This window comes from Trichechus manatus, unplaced genomic scaffold, assembly GCF_000243295.1.
Source record: "Trichechus manatus latirostris isolate Lorelei unplaced genomic scaffold, TriManLat1.0 scaffold00254, whole genome shotgun sequence".
NCBI lineage: Eukaryota > Metazoa > Chordata > Mammalia > Sirenia > Trichechidae > Trichechus > Trichechus manatus.
Genome location: NW_004444190.1, coordinates 2,616,347 through 2,633,171, shown reverse-complemented (window position 1 = coordinate 2,633,171; position 16,825 = coordinate 2,616,347). Strand labels below are relative to the sequence as shown.

At 43.1% G+C, this 16,825-nt stretch overlaps 1 protein-coding gene across 1 annotated transcript in view; it reads left to right on the top strand.

The window, feature by feature from the left end:
• The first annotated feature begins 11,216 nt into the window (after nucleotides 1-11,216).
• The window catches only part of WWC2 (WW and C2 domain containing 2), a 339,751-nt gene continuing 334,142 nt past the window's right edge, over nucleotides 11,217-16,825 (top strand). Inside the window, exon 1 of the mRNA XM_004389676.1 lies at nucleotides 11,217-11,347. Coding sequence (XP_004389733.1) covers nucleotides 11,217-11,347 — 131 coding nt within the window. The remainder of the gene's footprint in view (nucleotides 11,348-16,825) is intronic.

Below are 16,825 nucleotides of genomic sequence, written 5' to 3'. Positions count from 1 at the left end.
TAGACTGTGAGTAGTCAATCAGATGAAAGGGAGTCTCCTTGGGGGTGTGGCCTGCATCTGAATATAAGCAGACATTCCGGCTTTTTGCTCTCTCTGGATCCTGCGGCTGCTTCTTGTTGTCTCATCTCCCGTTCTTGGGACTTGAGCTGTCAGCTTATCTGCCGAACCTGGGGTTCGTCGATCTGCACAGTCTGTGAGTGGGAGCCCTGCTCTCTGACCTGCCAATCTTGGGCTTGCCAGCTTCTGTGGCTGTGTGACTTGGGAGAGGCCTCTACCCTGATCCATGGACATGGGATATTCTAGCCTCTACAATCACGTGAGCTGCTTCCTTGATATAAATCTCTCTCTCTATATATATTTATACACTTTACTGGTTTTGCTTCTCAAGAGAACCCAGCCTGAGACACAGGAGGACTGTTCTAGATTAAAGAAAACTAAAGAGACATGATCATCATATGCAATGTGATGTCCTTGACTGATCCTGTTTTAAACCAACAAATGAAGAAACAAAAAAAAAATTACTGAGAATGGCATGGGGCAATTGGAGAAATTTGAATATGGGGCTGTCTATTAGGAATTTATTGCATCAATTTTAATTTCTTGAGTTTGATAAGATTATGGTTATTTTTAGGAAAGAATATCTATATCTATAGACAGAAATAAAATTAATGTGTCAAAACGTTCATCTCTCTTGATTCTGGAGGACAGATACATAGGTATTCATTTTATTCTTTCAACTTTTTGGTAAGTTTCACATTTTCTAAATAAAATATTAGTCTAACTGTCTTGGATTCTTCTCAAGTTGTTCAGATTTCTGATTGTTAAAATATCAAAATTACAGTATTATACCAGCAAAATTCAGTTATTTAAAGACATGAAAATACACCAAAAAACCAGTCACCATTGAGTCAATTCAGACTCATGGTGACCCCATGTGTGTCAGAGTAGAATTTTGCTTCATAGTTCCAATTGTTTTGGAAGCAGATCGCCAAGTTTTTCTCCACAGTATATGGGAATACCCAAATACTGAGTATCAGTATTGCAATCTAGCAGGTTAGATTGCTCTTATTCACCTTTTAATCTCTAGAACTTTGTCATTAAGTGGTCAATAAATGTTCAGTGGATGAATGTCTTAGTTATGTAGCGCTGTTTTAACAGAAATATCACAAGTGGGTGGCTTTAACAAACAGAGATTTATTCTTTCACAGTCTAGGAGGCCAGAAGTCCAATTCAGGGTGCCAGCTCTAGGGGAAGGCTTTCTCTCTCTGTTGGCTCTGGGGGAAGGTCCTCATCTGCTTTCAACATCTGTGGGCCTGGCGTTCCTTGGAAATCTCCATGTGTCTTGGCATCAATCTTCCCCTGGATCTAGGAGCTTCTCAGTGCAAAGATCCTGGGTCCTAAGGCTCCTGGCTCTTCTTTCTTGGTGGTAATGGGGTCCCACTCCTCTGCTTGCTTCTTTCTTTTATATTTCAGAAGAGATTGACACTCGAGATTCAACATAATCCTGTAGATTGTGTCCTGCCTCATTAACGTAACTACCTCTGATCCTGTCTCATTAACATCAGAGAGGTTAGGATTTACAACACATAGGATAATTACATCAGATGACAAAATGGAGAACAGCCACACAATACTGGGAATCATGGCCTAGCCACGTTGACACACATTTTTGGCGGACACAATTCAATCCATAACAATGAGGAGGAAATTGTTTTCATTTTTTGATTTAAAGGTTTAGTAACTCCTAGAAGAAGAGGTAATCTTGATGTTTAATGCAGGAAGAGGTGAGGTGAGCTAAAGGGTAAGGGCTACAAAAACTGCCATGCACAGTGCAGTTCAGGAAGTCTGGCCCTACCTCATATCAGCCACCATCCCACCTCTGCCATTAGAAACCAGTGGAGCAGTGTTGTTTTAAATTGAGAATGCTTGTTAACCAAATAGAGCATTTATTGTGTAAGATTATTATTGTAAAGAATTTATTATGGTTTTAAAAGTTTCTGGTCCAGTTTTAAAAAAAGACAACCCAATCAAAAAATTGGAGAAGATCTTGAACAGACATTTCACCAAAGAAGATATTAAAATGGCCAACAAGCATATGAGAAGATGCTCAACGCCATTAGCCAGTAGCAAAATGCAAATCAAAACAACAATGAATCTGTGAACCATCTCATAACATGGATGAAACTGGAGCACATTATGCTGAATGAAATAAGTCAATCACAAAAGGACAAATATTGTATGAGACCTCTATTGTCAAAACCCTTGAAAAAGTTCACACACAAAATGTAACAATCTTTGTTGGTTACCAGGGATGGGAGGGGTGGGGGGGAAATACTAGATAGGCAATAGATTAGTGGTATCTTGGGTGAAGGGTGAGACAGTACACAATACAGGGGAAACTAGCACAACTTGTACAGGGAAAGGTCATGGAAGCCCCACAGACACATCCAAACTCCCTGAGGGACCGAATTGCTGGGAGGAGGGCTGTGGGGACCATGGTCTCGGGGAGCATCTAGCTCAATTGGCATGACACAGCTTATAAAGACAATGCTCTGCATTCTACCTTGGTGAGTAGTGTCTGGGGTCTTAAAAGCCTGTGAGCAGCCATCTAAGATACTCCACTGGTCTCATCCCTTCGGGAGCAAGGGAGAATGAAGAGAACAGGATACAAGGAAAAGACTAGTCCAAAGGACTAATGGTCCACAGCTACCAAGGCCTCCACTGGATTGAGTCCAGTGCAGCTAGATGGTGCCTGGCTACCACCAGTGAGTGCTCTGACCGGGATCACAACAGAGGGTTCTGGACAGAGCTGGAGAAGGATGTAGAACGTAATTCTAACTCACAAAAAAAAAGACAGATTTACTGGCCTAAAGGAGACTGCAGAAACCCCGAGAGTATGGCCCCCAGACACCCTTTTAGCTCAGTGGTGAAGTTATCTCTGAGATTCACCATTCAGCCTGGGAGTGGACAGCCCCGTAAAACCATGGAGACTAACGAGGTACAGTAGTCCAGTGACAAGGGCCAGAAGGCAGAAGGGGACAAGGAAGCTGGTGATAGGGAAGCCAAGGTTGAGTAAGGATATTGTTGATGTGTTGTGAGATTGTTAACCATTGCCATAGGGCAACATTTGTAGTAACTGTTAAATGAGAAACTATTTGTTCTGTAAGCCTTCACCTGAAGTACAATTAAAAAAAAAACAAAAAAAAACCTGTACACCAATGTTCATTGCAGCACTTTTCACAATAGCCAAAGGGTGGAAACAACCTAAAGGTTCATCAACAAGTGAATGGATAAACAAAATGTGGTATATACATACAATGCAATATTACTCAGCCATAAAGAGAAATGAAGTCCTGATATAGGCTGCCACATGAGTGCACCTTAAAAACGTTGTTATTGTTGTTAGATGCCATCGAATCATTTCCAACTCACTGCGACCCTATGTACAACAGAACGAAACATTGCCCAGTCTTGCGCCATCCTCACAGTTGTTGCTATGTTCGAGTCCATTATTGCAGCCATTGTGTCAATCCATCTCCTTGAGGGGCATCTTCTTTTTCGCTGACCTTCTGCTCTACCAAGTATGATGTCCTTCTCCAGGGACTGGTTCCTCCTGATAACATGTCCAAAATATGTGAGACAAAGTCTCGCCATTTTTGCTTCTAAGGAGCATTCTGGCAGTACTTCTTCCAAGACAGATTTGTTTGTTCTTTTGGCAGTCCATGGCATATTCAATATTCTTTGCCAACACAATAATTTAAATGCATCAATTCTTCTTCAGTCTTCCTTATTCATTGTCCAGCTTTCGAATGCATATGAGGCGATTGAAAAGACCATGGCTTGGATCAGGCGCACCTCAGTCCTCAAGGTAACATTTTTGCTTTTCAGTACTTGAAAACATTATGTTAGGTAAAATAAGTCAGTTGCAAAAGGACAAACACCATATGATCTCTCTTATATGAGATAATAAAAAACAGAGAAAACAAAGATCATTAGTGGTTACCAGGGATGAGAGGGACAGGAAAAGGAAGAGTTTTTGCTTAGGAGGCACTGAGTAATGGTGGTTGGGTAATTTGGAAAGGATAGTGATACCGGTTGTACAACGAGAAGAATGTAATCAACGTGACTGAATTTTACACGTAGAAATGTTGAATTGGCAAATGTTTTGTTGTGTGTATTTTCACCATATACACACACAAAAAGTTTTGGTCCAGGATAACAACTTGAAGGATTTGGCTTTGGTTTACAGTATCATTGTAACTGGATCTTACTTGTATATATGTTCCAAATCTGTATGTAAATAAACAAGGGAACTCTTGGTCTATTTTAGGAAGAATAATCTTTAATGCAGCATGTACATTCACATACTAAATGTGCTAACTATGAGTAAATTTTTCATGTTTGTTAAACCACATTTCCCAGGTGTTGGAATAGGTGTTGGGCATTCCTCTCACTTTAAGATAAAACTGTAGTATTTCTCCATCTTCTCTCTCTCTCTGTGAGAAAGACAGAAAGAGAAAGAGAGATAGAGAGAGAAATGCATAAAACACGTACTTAAGTTTAACAAATATAAAGCAAACAAGTCAAGAAATAGAAAAATGTCAGAATTCCCCTTCCCATGTGCCCCTCCCCAAGTTCAACATCATTCCTCCTTCTAGAGGTAATCACTATCTTGACCTTTGTGGTAATTATTTCCTTATACTTTTACCACGTATGTATGCATCCCTAACCAGTATGTTGTTTTTTTTTTTAATTGTACTTCAGGTTATGGTTTGTTTTTTTTCTGTTTTTGGAACCTTATGTGAATGGAACCATACTACACAAATTCTTTCGTTTCTTTGCTTCTTTCACCCAACATGTTTTTAGATTCACCCAAGCTGTTTTGTGTAGCTGTAGTTCATTGAGAAAGACTCTCAATGAGATGGATTGACACAGTGGCTGCAACGATGGTCTCAAACATAGCAACGATTGTGAGGATGGCACAGAACTAGGCAGTGTTTCGCATTCTGTTATACATAGGGTCACTATGAGTTGGAACTGACTCAGTGGCTAACAACAACAACAACAACAACAAACATTCTTGTACATCTATCTGCTGCATATGTGTGAGTTTCTCTAGGGACATAACTAGGAGTAGAATTACTGGGTCATAGGATATAGATGTCCTCAACTTTTCTGGATAAGGCCAGTGGTGGTCATACCAATTTGTACAGCTGTCTGTTGTTGATGAGAATCCCTGTTGCTCCATGTTTTTGCCAACACTTGATATTAGACTTTTTAATTTTTGCCAATCTAGTGGCCATGTATTGGTATCTCACTGTGGTTTTAATTTGCATTTCACTGGCTACTAATGATGTTGAACGCTTTTCCATATGTTTATTGGCAAAACAAACATACTTTATTACATAGGTTTTTTTTTCCTATTCAATTTGACTACCCTAAATGAGATAAATTTGGGAGGTTATATTGCAGCTAAATTTCTTAAAGCCAAATTCACAGCATTAAGAGTCAATATTAGGGAAACAAGAACTCAGGGAAGAGAGAAGATGAAGTGGGGGCAGAGAGACAGACTAACAAATAAGTAAATTAATAAAAATGTTAATGGGAAATTCATAGGGACAGGAAAGGAAAAGTAATATTGTTTTAAAAGATAGGGATGAGGGAATAAATTCCATCTTTTAAAGATTGCTGTTTTTAATTAAAACAAAAAAACACAACAAAAAACTGTTGCTGTCGAGCCAATTCTGACTCATAGCGACCCTAGAGGACAGGGTAGAACTGCCCCATAGGATTTCCAAGGAGCAGCTGGTGGATTAGAACTCTCGACCTTTTGATTAGCAGCCCAGCTCTTAACTACTGTGCCACCAGGACTCCGTTTTTAACTTATAGACTATGAAATTAGAATGAAAAAAAAAGATGCTAATTAAAGATGGTAAAAGGAAAATAGAACCTCATGTTATTTCATTATATAAGAGAGAATGTAATGAGTACTTACCCTAAGTGCCCCACAGTGACAGGAGGTACCCTCTGACAGTCTCGTACATACAAACATGGCATTTGAGCTTCTGCTCCTTTTTACTAATAATGAAGACAGATTTTAGAGTTTAAGTAGCAACCACAGAATTTGCTCAATGTAGGTCTCCTATCTGCAGTGAATAAGGTAAAACCTAATCCACTTGATGTTGTTTATTATATAATTAGAATGATTGTTTTTGCCTGAGGTGTCAGTATAATAATTAACTGGAGGGGAAGTGGTTATGGTAATCTAGGTTTCTGGCTTGGCCCAGCACTAGGAATTTGTTAAGATCAAATGCCTGTCTTCTTAAGGACTGTCTAGATAAGAACATTTAGAAATTGTGGATTAGGGTTACCTATTCATAATAATTAAAGATGTTATTTATTTTAACCAGTTGAATTGCAGAAGAACAACAAAAAAATAACTTTCTTTTTGTTTAGAATTTCCAGTTTATATCATTTCTGATCTCCTTGAGGAAACAAGGGATATTATTAAAATATTGAAAACCAGTTCATCTTGTCCCACACGAGTTGATTCACTAGCACAACAAAGGTTATAACAACAATTCATTTAAAGATGATTTACAAACTAGTAGTAACGAATTCTTATATACCTTACTGAAAATGGAGACCATAATTTACAAAAAAATAAACTAAAGCATATTAAATTATTGAAGAGCTATAGGTCAAAAATAGGATTATAGATGAGTTACCTAATTGTCTTTGAAGTGCGCTGAAATTTTCTTCCTAAGGCTCAGTCCTTGAGTGCTTGGTCCTCTATAAACTTTCATGCGGATGACATCCAACCATATATTTACAGTCCTTGAGCTTTAGTCGGCTGGGTATCTATAATTTCTAAAATCACACCCATATAAGATCCCCCTTGGGCTTCCTCATTTTTTTCAGCTATTTGAGTTTCTTTTGACAGCCTAAAATCTTGAACTCATCCCAGATTCTTTCTAGTCTATTCACCTCTCCCTTCTTAATCTAGTCAGTCACAAATTCTTGCTAGATCATTCTTTTTCATTCTCCATTGCCTTTTTTCTAATCCAGACCTTTATCCATCTCATACCTATACTATCACCACAGCTCCTAACTAGCTGGCTCCAGCTTTGGGCTTTTTCACACCAGATTAGTCCTTGAGCTTTGCACATCAATTTCTTTTCACAGGCACCCTGCCTTGCTTGTGTGTTTCAGCGTCATGTCTGCTCATCTCTACCCCAGCCCTTTTCTTTAATGTTTATTTACCTCTTGTACACTGAGACCTGTGAGAGCCAGAACTCCATGGGACTGCCTTGTTAGATTTCTGAGTCTCGAAAGCTTTCCGCCTTAGACAGGGTGCAGTCTTACCACTCTTCTATTGCTCTCTATTAGGGGAAAATATTTGAGTTTTCCGCCTTACCTAGGTTCCAGCTTTTGCAAGTTTTACTGTACATATACTTCTTTTATGGGACCTCCCTGACAGCTCCCATTCTCTGTGAAAACTCCCTTACTTTACTCTCTGTGCTCTTCCTTTGTTCCTAAGGAAGTATATCGGAGATCAGATTGTGTTGTAGAGGGTCAGCGAAAAAGAGGAAAATGGACTGACATAGTGTCTGCAACAATGGGCTCAAACATAGCAATGATTGTGAGGATGGGATCACTATGAGTCGAAACTGACTCCACAGCACCTAACAACAGCAACAACCACCTCTGGAACTAGACTGTTAACTCCACTGAAGTTAGGGAGCAGAAGTGTCCTCTAGGCTATAGCAGGGTTTCAGTATGGCCTTTTCCCACTGATTATATACTGGACCTTTTTATTTATTAGCACATATATATATATTTATCTAATGCTTTTTTAATGCCTGCAGAGTATGATGTCTCTAATTTAATTGGCCCCTTACTGATGGACATGGGTGGTTTTTCCAGTTTTGTTATTATAAAACATGCTGCAATGAACATCCATATATATCTTAAAAGAAATTTAATATCCATAGGTAAAACCATAGCCTGGGAATTGCTGTATTAAAGGTATGTACATTTTAAATTTTGATTAAAAAAAAAAGCAGTTGCCATCGAGTTGATTCTGACTCACGGCTACCCAATGTATTTCAGAGTAGAATTGCACTCTGAAGTTTTTTGCACTCTAAGGTTTTCAGTGATTGTGATCTGTTGGAAGTAGAGTGCCAGGTCTTTTTCCAAGGTGCCTCTGCATGGATTCAAATCGCTAGCCTTTCGGTTCGTAGCCAAGTGCTTAGGCATTAGAAATAATTAAATTATCTTCTGAAATAAGTTTTGCTATCTACTTTCATTTCAAAGGAGCCCGGGTGGCAGAGTGGGTAAAGTGCTCAAGTGCTAACTGAAAAGTTGGTGGTTAGAGGCCACTCATTGGGAGAAATATGTGGCAGTCTTCTTCCATAAAAATTTTAGCCTTAGAAACTCTATAGGGCAGTTCTACTCTGTCCTACAGGGTTGCCATGAGTTGGAATCAACTGGACAGGCAATAGGTTTTCCATTTCTAGGAGCCTGGGTGATGCAAGCAGTTTGCCACTGACTGCTAACAAGAGAAGCTGGTGGTTTGAACCCACCTGGCAGCTTCCCGGAAGATAGATTACAGCCAAGAAAATCCTATGGAACAGTTCTGCTGTGTAACACATGGGGTTGCCAAGAATAGGGGGCTGACTGGACAGCAGCTAACAACAACTCTCATTTCCCACACTAGTGATTTTCCTGCTCACCAGGATATGGACATTGATAGTGGGCGCTTTGTTTATAGAGGCTTATCCTCACAGATTATCGGCACCGGAGAAAATATAAAGCCAGGCAAAATGAAATTGAGGGCCAGAGAACAGAATCATCAGTGGCTAGTACGCGGTTCATTGCGGTTGTTAGTTTTCGTTGATTCCGTCTCCATTTCTGCATACCTGAACAAAACACTGTCGGGTTCTGCACCTGTCTCATCACTGGTTGCAGATAGGACCTAAACGTGAAGATTACCGCCGTCTATAGATGGATACAGTTAGATTTGATTTGGGCTCCAGTAGATTCTTGGCAAAGAAAGACGATGCAATCTGCTGTCCTGGACTGCTGGCTAGGCGTCCTAAAACTCAGTCTGGGTGTAATAAAGGAAGCCCTGGAAAGGCAGTCAAAATTAGCACATTCTTCTTGGGTGACTCCTTTCCCAGCTTCTGTTCACCCTGGTTCCTCTTTCCCAGGTGCTCTTCCTCCCCTAAGACCCTCGTCTGAGAAGGCCGGACCCATACCTTGCATGAATCTGTTTGAAGCCTGGCCTTCCGCCTTTTCTCTCCAGGACCCCTCCTCCGTTTTGAGATAGACCGCAGCAGATGTTCCCGAGGTTCAGGAATCCCTAGGCTGTCCCCATCCCCCCCCCCCCGGGGAGGGGGACAGTGGCTACACAAGCACTCTGCACTCTCATGAATCTCAATTCACTTGACTTCCCCGCGGGTCAGTGAATCCCGCAGGGGAGGGAGAGGTTGTTCAAACGCCCCGAAAGCCCCTGCCCAGCGCTGTGTCCTGCATGTTATTCCGAAATAGCAGGCAGGATTAAGCGAATTTACGTTAAGAGGTGAATGACGGACCCCCAGGGTCTTCCGGGAGACTTTGTATTTTAAACGAAGCTGCTTAATAACCCTGAAAAATATGAATGAGATACGGTGGTGTAGACAGGGTTGGAGGAGAGTTTAGAGGCTGGGGGCACTGAATGCTCCGTGTTCAGGCCCTGCCAGCTCTGCTGCTCCGGCATGTCCTACCTGGAACCCACGTCGGGCCCCTCCTCAGTGTCCACCAAGCCCGTAGTAGCTGCCGAATAAATGCCTGTTGAATGCGGGAAGCTCTGCGTTTCTACCTGGACGGGTCCAGGCCTAGGAGAGGCTGGCCTCCGAGCAGCCTCTCTCCTAGTGGTCCTCGACCCTTCTAGGCCATAGCGGGGGTTCCAGGGGCTTCCCGGGGCAGGCGGCTGGACGGAAGGGACTAGATACAGGGCGCGTCCACGTCCAACTGTCCTAAACCCCTGCCGCCGAGGCCAAAGGCAGAAGGGGTCCCGTGGTTGGCCAGGATCCCGCGGTGGGGCGCACGGAACCGGCGGGGAGGCTCCGGTGACTGCGCGCCCCAGGCCCGCGTGCAGCCGGCGACGGCCGCGGGTGGCCCGGTCGCTTCTCAGGATCAGGCCGAGTCCCCACGCGAGCCACTGGGCTGGGCGACTCCCGGCGTTCTCGGACTGCGGGACCCGCCCTCGCCTTCGCCGCGAGCCCCGAGGCCTCTCCGCTGAGGTCACCGAGGGCCAAGAGCCCTGAAAAGTCCTTGGGAGCGAAGCCACCCTGGACTTGCTACGGACACGCTTCCAGCCTTTTCGGTGCTTTTCACACTTTCCCACCGCCCGGGACCGTCACTCGGGTCCCCAAAGGGCGCAGGGCGCGGCCTGGGGAGCCTTTGTGCCCTCGGTGTTTGCTGGGACTTTTTCTCCCGAGGAGAACTTCCCCCACCCTTTTCCTCTCGAAAGTCCTGTGGTTTCCCTAGAAGACGGAAAAGAAGTTGAGAAGGTTGCCGAGACTTCTCTTTTTCAATCTTTCCAGTCCCGAAACGTCAAAAACCCGAGGCGTTTGGCTGTAGGGAAATATTTAGAGCCAAGAGGAGGGAGCAAACAGTGCATTCCAAGACTCTTCCCTCCCACCACGTCCCCGGGCTCCCCTCCCCCACGCCCGGCCGCGTTGCAGCGGGCCCCGGGAGCGACAGGGTTAAGCCCTGGAATGTGGCGGCTAGGAATGTGCATGCAGATGAGCAGGCGAAGGGCGGAGCGGGAGGGGGCTGGACGGGCGCATGCTAATCGCATGCAAATGAGGAGGCCCGTCGCCGCCGCGCCGCTTTGCCGACTTTCCCGGATCCCAGCCCAGGAGGCGGCGGCTCCGGCAGCCTGGGCGCCGCGACCCTCGGCGGCCACTGGGGGACCGGGAGGAGGAGGAAGAGGCGGAGGCAGCTGCGGCGGCGGGGAGGAGGCTTCGCTCGACTGCTCCGACGCAGACATGGTGGACTGACCCCGAGCGGGGCCGAGAGCAGGCTTCCTGAGCCTCCCCCTCGCGTGGCCAGCCGCGCCCCAGCCCGCAGCCCCTCGCCGGCGCCGCGTCGGGCCAGGCAGTCGCGTTCCCGCCGCGCCCCGCGCAAGGTCCTTATGGAGGCGCCGCTCAGCGGCGAAGCCGCGGACCATGCCTAGGAGGGCCGGGAGTGGGCAGCTGCCGCTACCCCGGGGTTGGGAGGAGGCCAGGGACTACGACGGCAAGGTCTTCTACATCGACCACAACACCAGGAGGACCAGCTGGATCGACCCCCGGGACAGGTAGGCGGCCGGGCCGGACGGGCGGCGGGTGGGCGCTGGACCCGCCTCGGGAGCGTGGCGGTGACTGTTGTCCCGGAGACCCAGCCGCAGCGGCCGGCGGGGGGCGTGGGGTGGCTCCGGCCCCGGGGTGCCCGAGGGGTTCCGGGGAGGAGGCGCGGGACCGTCTGCCCGAGCCGGGGCCGTGCCAGCCAACGAGGCTCCTTGGAGGGACGAGTTAGAGCCGCCCCTTCCAGGGCCCCTTGGCCCACCTCTTTCTCAGCGTCCCCAGGGACTTCAGACACTCCCCGCACCGTGGGAAGGGTGGAATTGGCGCCCCTAGGTTGACACTCGTGTCCAGTTAACGGACCCACAGGGGCCACCTGTGCCCAGGTCTGAGCTCGCTTTCCTGTAAAGTTGAGCATTTTGAGGCTGGAGAGCACCTTCGGCCTCTGGGAGGCGGGGATGGGCTCGGGGCCTCCCAGAGGAGGACTTAACTGCGGGGTGGGGAACCCGCCGTCTAGACCACCTGTGGCATCTCTGTGGCCGTCCTTGGCTTCCAGGACTTGACTGCACCTTCTTGTCAGGGCCCGCCACTGGTCAGGCGGTAGGGGCTGCTGGTGCGCCCGGACGTGGAGAGTGGTCCTAGCACAGTTCCTCTCTGGGTCCTGGGTAGTGGGTGTAACTGGCTCTGCCCCTCTGATTTTAGAAACGCTTGCTTTGGAGTGTTTAGTCTTCACCTAAAAACTTGAACTGACTCCCAGATTCTGTTTTAGAGTAAGAAGGGGTGAAATGAACCTTGGGACCGAACCTTGGGTGATAAGAAACCCCTAACTTGAGTCTTAGCATGATTTCTTTCAGTTCACAACACACACTTTTTATTCCCTTCGGGAGGTGAAGAAGAGAGGCAAAACAAAATCATCATCCAAGAAGTTCAGGAGCTGAAGTTCACAAATGTTGCTCTATCCCATCTTTGTTTTTAACCTCAAAAGGAGAATTTCTTATAATTCATTGAAGAGGTATTCTTAATTGTAAGTTTAAATAATCCTCAGGAATAACTCCGACATTGGGACTTTTATCATTTCTGAAACTTTTTTCCAGCTGTTTATGGAGTGCAGCCCTAGGGGTATATAACCTTTTTAGGTGCTTCTATTAATAAACATCTCTCCTTTTCTCAATTTGAAGCTGACATAATTTCATACTTTATAATCTCAGTTGTTTTTGCTCTAAGAATATTGATTTTGAAAGCTATTAAGCAATTATAAGAAAGACATAAATGACATTATAAATTTATTGAACAATCCTTGTTAAATTATCCATGAAGGTATCGGTTTAAGTTTCCCTCCTGAAAGGAGAAAAGGCACCTGTGCTGATGTTCCATCTTGCCACAGCCTGGCTGCCTGATGAAAGTTATGACAAGCATCACACCTTCACAGTCTCTCCAGACATATTAACTGTTGTCATAAACTTCACGCTCCAAGCCAGTTGCTTGATTTACACCATTGCACTTTGAAACTACTTAACAGATAGTAAATGTCAGTGCTCATGGTGTGTACCCAACAGTGGCTTTTAAGGCACCTGTATAAATATTTGACTTTTACAGTTGTGTGGTAGTTGTTACTGCTTTCTGATACTTGGAGTTTCAAGTTACTGAAATTGCAATAAATTCTTGAAATATTCAGGCATTTTAGTTTCTTGTCTGCTTCAATTTACGTGTTTTATTTTATCTTCTCATTTGTGTTTACCAAAAAGGATTACAAGAGTATGTAATGCCTGGATACAGCAAATAGAAAGTGAAGTAAAATAGTAAGGCTTCGCTTATGCATATCACTATTCCTTAAACAAGTTAAGTATGTCTTTTATTTTAAACTGTTAATGGATTAGCAATTATTATGAACTCTGTTTTCAGGAAACTAGGTAACCAATTCATTTGATGGGGTCAAAGAGTTTTGACTAAAATCACTTGCTGTTCTTCCAGTTTTCCTTGAAGCTCTTGGGTCTTTAGGTGTTAGTAGATGTAAATTTGACTGGTTAGACATATTTTTGAATTTGAGTATTAGAGCTTTCAAAAGATATTCAGTGAGATCAGAATCACGATGACATGGTTTAAATTTGATTGTGTTTTCTTTTAGTATGATTAAGTGACTGAATCTTGCTAAATAGTGTGATAGATGGGAGATGATGTTTGGAGTAACTATAACTAACTCTTGTCGGTTTTGTTATACACTCTTACCGATTTTGTTATACACTCTTACCAAACATGGAAAGAGATATTACACAGGCCAATCGGAGTGTGTGGATTCTCCTACAGGATCAAATTACAAATCCTGAAAAAATAACTGACTTAATATACCCTGGGTCTGCAGTACTTTTGAACTTTTAAAGCCATTTAATTAAAATGGTTGTGATGATTTACCCAGTAATGTTTGTTACATTATCTGTTAAAAGTAAAAGAATTTTATGTTTTTGATAGCTTATCCATTTGTCAACTATTTCTGTTGTGTAGATAACAGATAATTAGGCTGGCAGTAATGTTTGTTACATTATCTGTTAAAAGTAAAAGAATTTTATGTTTTTGATAGCTTATCCATTTGTCAACTATTTCTGTTGTGTAGATAACAGATAATTAGGCTGGTTTTGGGAGGGTGGCTTCGGGATGTTACAAGAACATAATTTCATTCAACAAGTGCTGATTTTAGAATACTGAAGCATTATTTAAAAATACTCTTCAACTTTTAGAGATTGACGACATAATGCAAACTTTGCTGTGAAGTGATCAAAACTTACTGCTCCACTACTTATTAACTGAGTAATGTTAGACGAGTTTCTGAAGTCCTCTAAACCTCCATTTTTCACCTCTAAAATGAGGATAATACCACTTATCTCAGGGATGTTTGTGGGCCCATAGTTAGGACCCAGTCGTGATGTAGCCATTCCAATTTAGGAAATGAGTGGTAGTCCAGACTACCTCTGAAAATTCTAGACGTAATGACACATATTTACTGGATGTTTATTGTCTGCCAGCCACTAAGCTAAGCTCTTAACTGTGATTTCATTTTATTCTCCCATTTGTTCTATGAAGTAGGTGCTACTATTATAGTGTCTTCCAGTTACAGATGAGGAAATTGAGTTATGGAAAGGTTGACATTGCTGTTAAGTGTGGAGTCAGGATTTAAAGCCCAGCAGTCCCACTCTTGAACCTATTTCGTTAACACTCCTTTGGACTGTCTCAACACCTCACATGCTCAGGGGCCTTTGGATGGAGTACACAGAAGGGCAGACCTCTGCCCAGTGTTGATTTTATATGCTGAGAGACTAATATTTGTGGACCTTCTAAGATTCTTGTCAGTTTTTTCCATTGTTTGGTCCCTGAGTCAGTCATGAAATGATCTGGTTCATGAATGCCTTGGGGTGGAGGTGGGGTGACCGATCAAGTTGACCTAATTGAACCCCAGAGCCGATCCAAGTGGAACTTGGAACTTCAGTGTACTCTTGGTTACCTTAGAAGTTCTATTCGGTGATGAGTTAAGGGCTTCTCTCTCTCCTCTGAATAGATTACAATTTTACTGTAATGGTCTTGACTTTGCCCCTTCGTACAAATTTTAGTAGCTTTTGTTTCAGAAGTAGATCGCCAGACCTTTCTTCTGAGGTGCCTCTGGGTGGACTCAAATCTCCAGTCTTTCTGTTAGCAGCAGAGCATGTAATCATTTACACCACCCAGGGACAACTCTTTATTACTGCCTTCTGTATTTAAAATGGTAGATGTTGAATGAATGTTGGTTAATTCAATTAATGAAGCAAGTTTGCCAAATTAATGAAAGAATATTAGTTGAACTATACTTGTATTTCCAGTCTCTTATTGTTATGCTTTAAAAAAATATATCCATAACCACCAACAACGAGACACAATTGATTTTCCAATTACATTGAAAATTATGAGAGAATTAAGCTGCTGCATTTTGAGTAATAGTATAGATATATGAGTTACTTATAAGAACAAAGAAAACAAAATCTGCTCTAATAGTTTTAATCACAGCTGCTGTTGTCATAGATTGCTGGGAACTGTTCCTCTCCAGCAGTTCAGAGTCTAGGTGCCAAGTGGTTACTGTATGTGAATGATTATGGTATGTGAAGTGTGGAGAGGTTGTTAAAAAAGAATTTTTAAAAAATGACTCTAGAAAACACTAATTTAAACTAAATTATACTGTCTTCCAACAATTCCCAAAGAAATAATTCTTGTTTTCAGTGCACTTTGCTATAATGCTTGCTAGAGTGAGCAGTAGTAGTTGCTTAGTTTATTTGAATGACTAAGATTTCATTTATGACCTTAATAGTCCATACTTTGCAGTTTAATTTTGTTGGAAGACTCAGGGCAATAATTGCTTTTATGAAAGACTGTTATTTATAAATGTTGTTTATTTATTTATTTTGTTGTTAGGTGCTATCAAGTCTGTTCCGAGTCATAGTGACCCTGTGTACAACAGAATGAAACACTGCCCGGTCCTGTGCCATCCTCACAATCGTTGTTATGCTTGATTCCCTTGTTGCAGCCACTGTGTCAGTCCATCTTGTTGAGGGTCTTGCTCTTTTTTTGCTGACCCTCTAGTCTACCTAGCATGATGTCCTTCTCCAGGGACTGATCCCTCCTGATAACATGCCCAAAGTATGTGAGACGTAGTCTCACCGTCCTAGCTTCTAATGAACATTCTGGCTATTCTTCTTCCAAGACAGATTTGTTCGTTCTTCTGGCAGTCCACGGTATAATCAATACTCTTCGCCAGCACCATAATTCAAAGGCATTGATTCTTCTTCGGTCTTCCTTATTCATTGTCCAACTTTCACATGCATATGAGGTGATTGAAAACACCATAGCTTGGGTCAGGTGCACCTTAGTCCTTAAAGTGACCTTTTTGCTTTTTAACACTTTAAAGAGATCTTTTGTAGTAGATTTGCCCAATGCAATGCGTCTTTTGATTTCTTGACTGCTGCTTCCATGGGCATTGATTGTGGACCCAAGTAAAATGAAATCCTTGACAGCTTCAGTATTTTCTCCGTTTATCATGATGTTGCTTATTGGTCCAGTTGTGAGGATTTTTCTTTTCTTTATATGATGAGGTATAATCTATACTGATGGCTGTAGTCTTTGATCTTCATGAGTAAGTGCTTCCACTCCTTTTCACTTTTAGCAAGCAAGGTTATGTCATCTGCATATTGCAGGTTGTTAATGAGTCTTCCTCCAGTCTTGATGCTGCGTTCTTCATATAGTCCAGCTTCTCAGATTATTTGCTCAGCATACAGATTGAATAAGTATAGTGAAAGGATACAACCCTGACGCACACCTTTTTTGACTTTAAACCATGCAGTATCCCCTTGTTCTGTTTGAATGATTGTTTCTTGGTCTAAGTACAGGTTCCTTATGAGCACAATTAAGAGTTCTGAAATTCCCATTCTTTGCAGTGTTACCCATAATGTGTTATGATCCACACAGTCGAATGCCTTTGC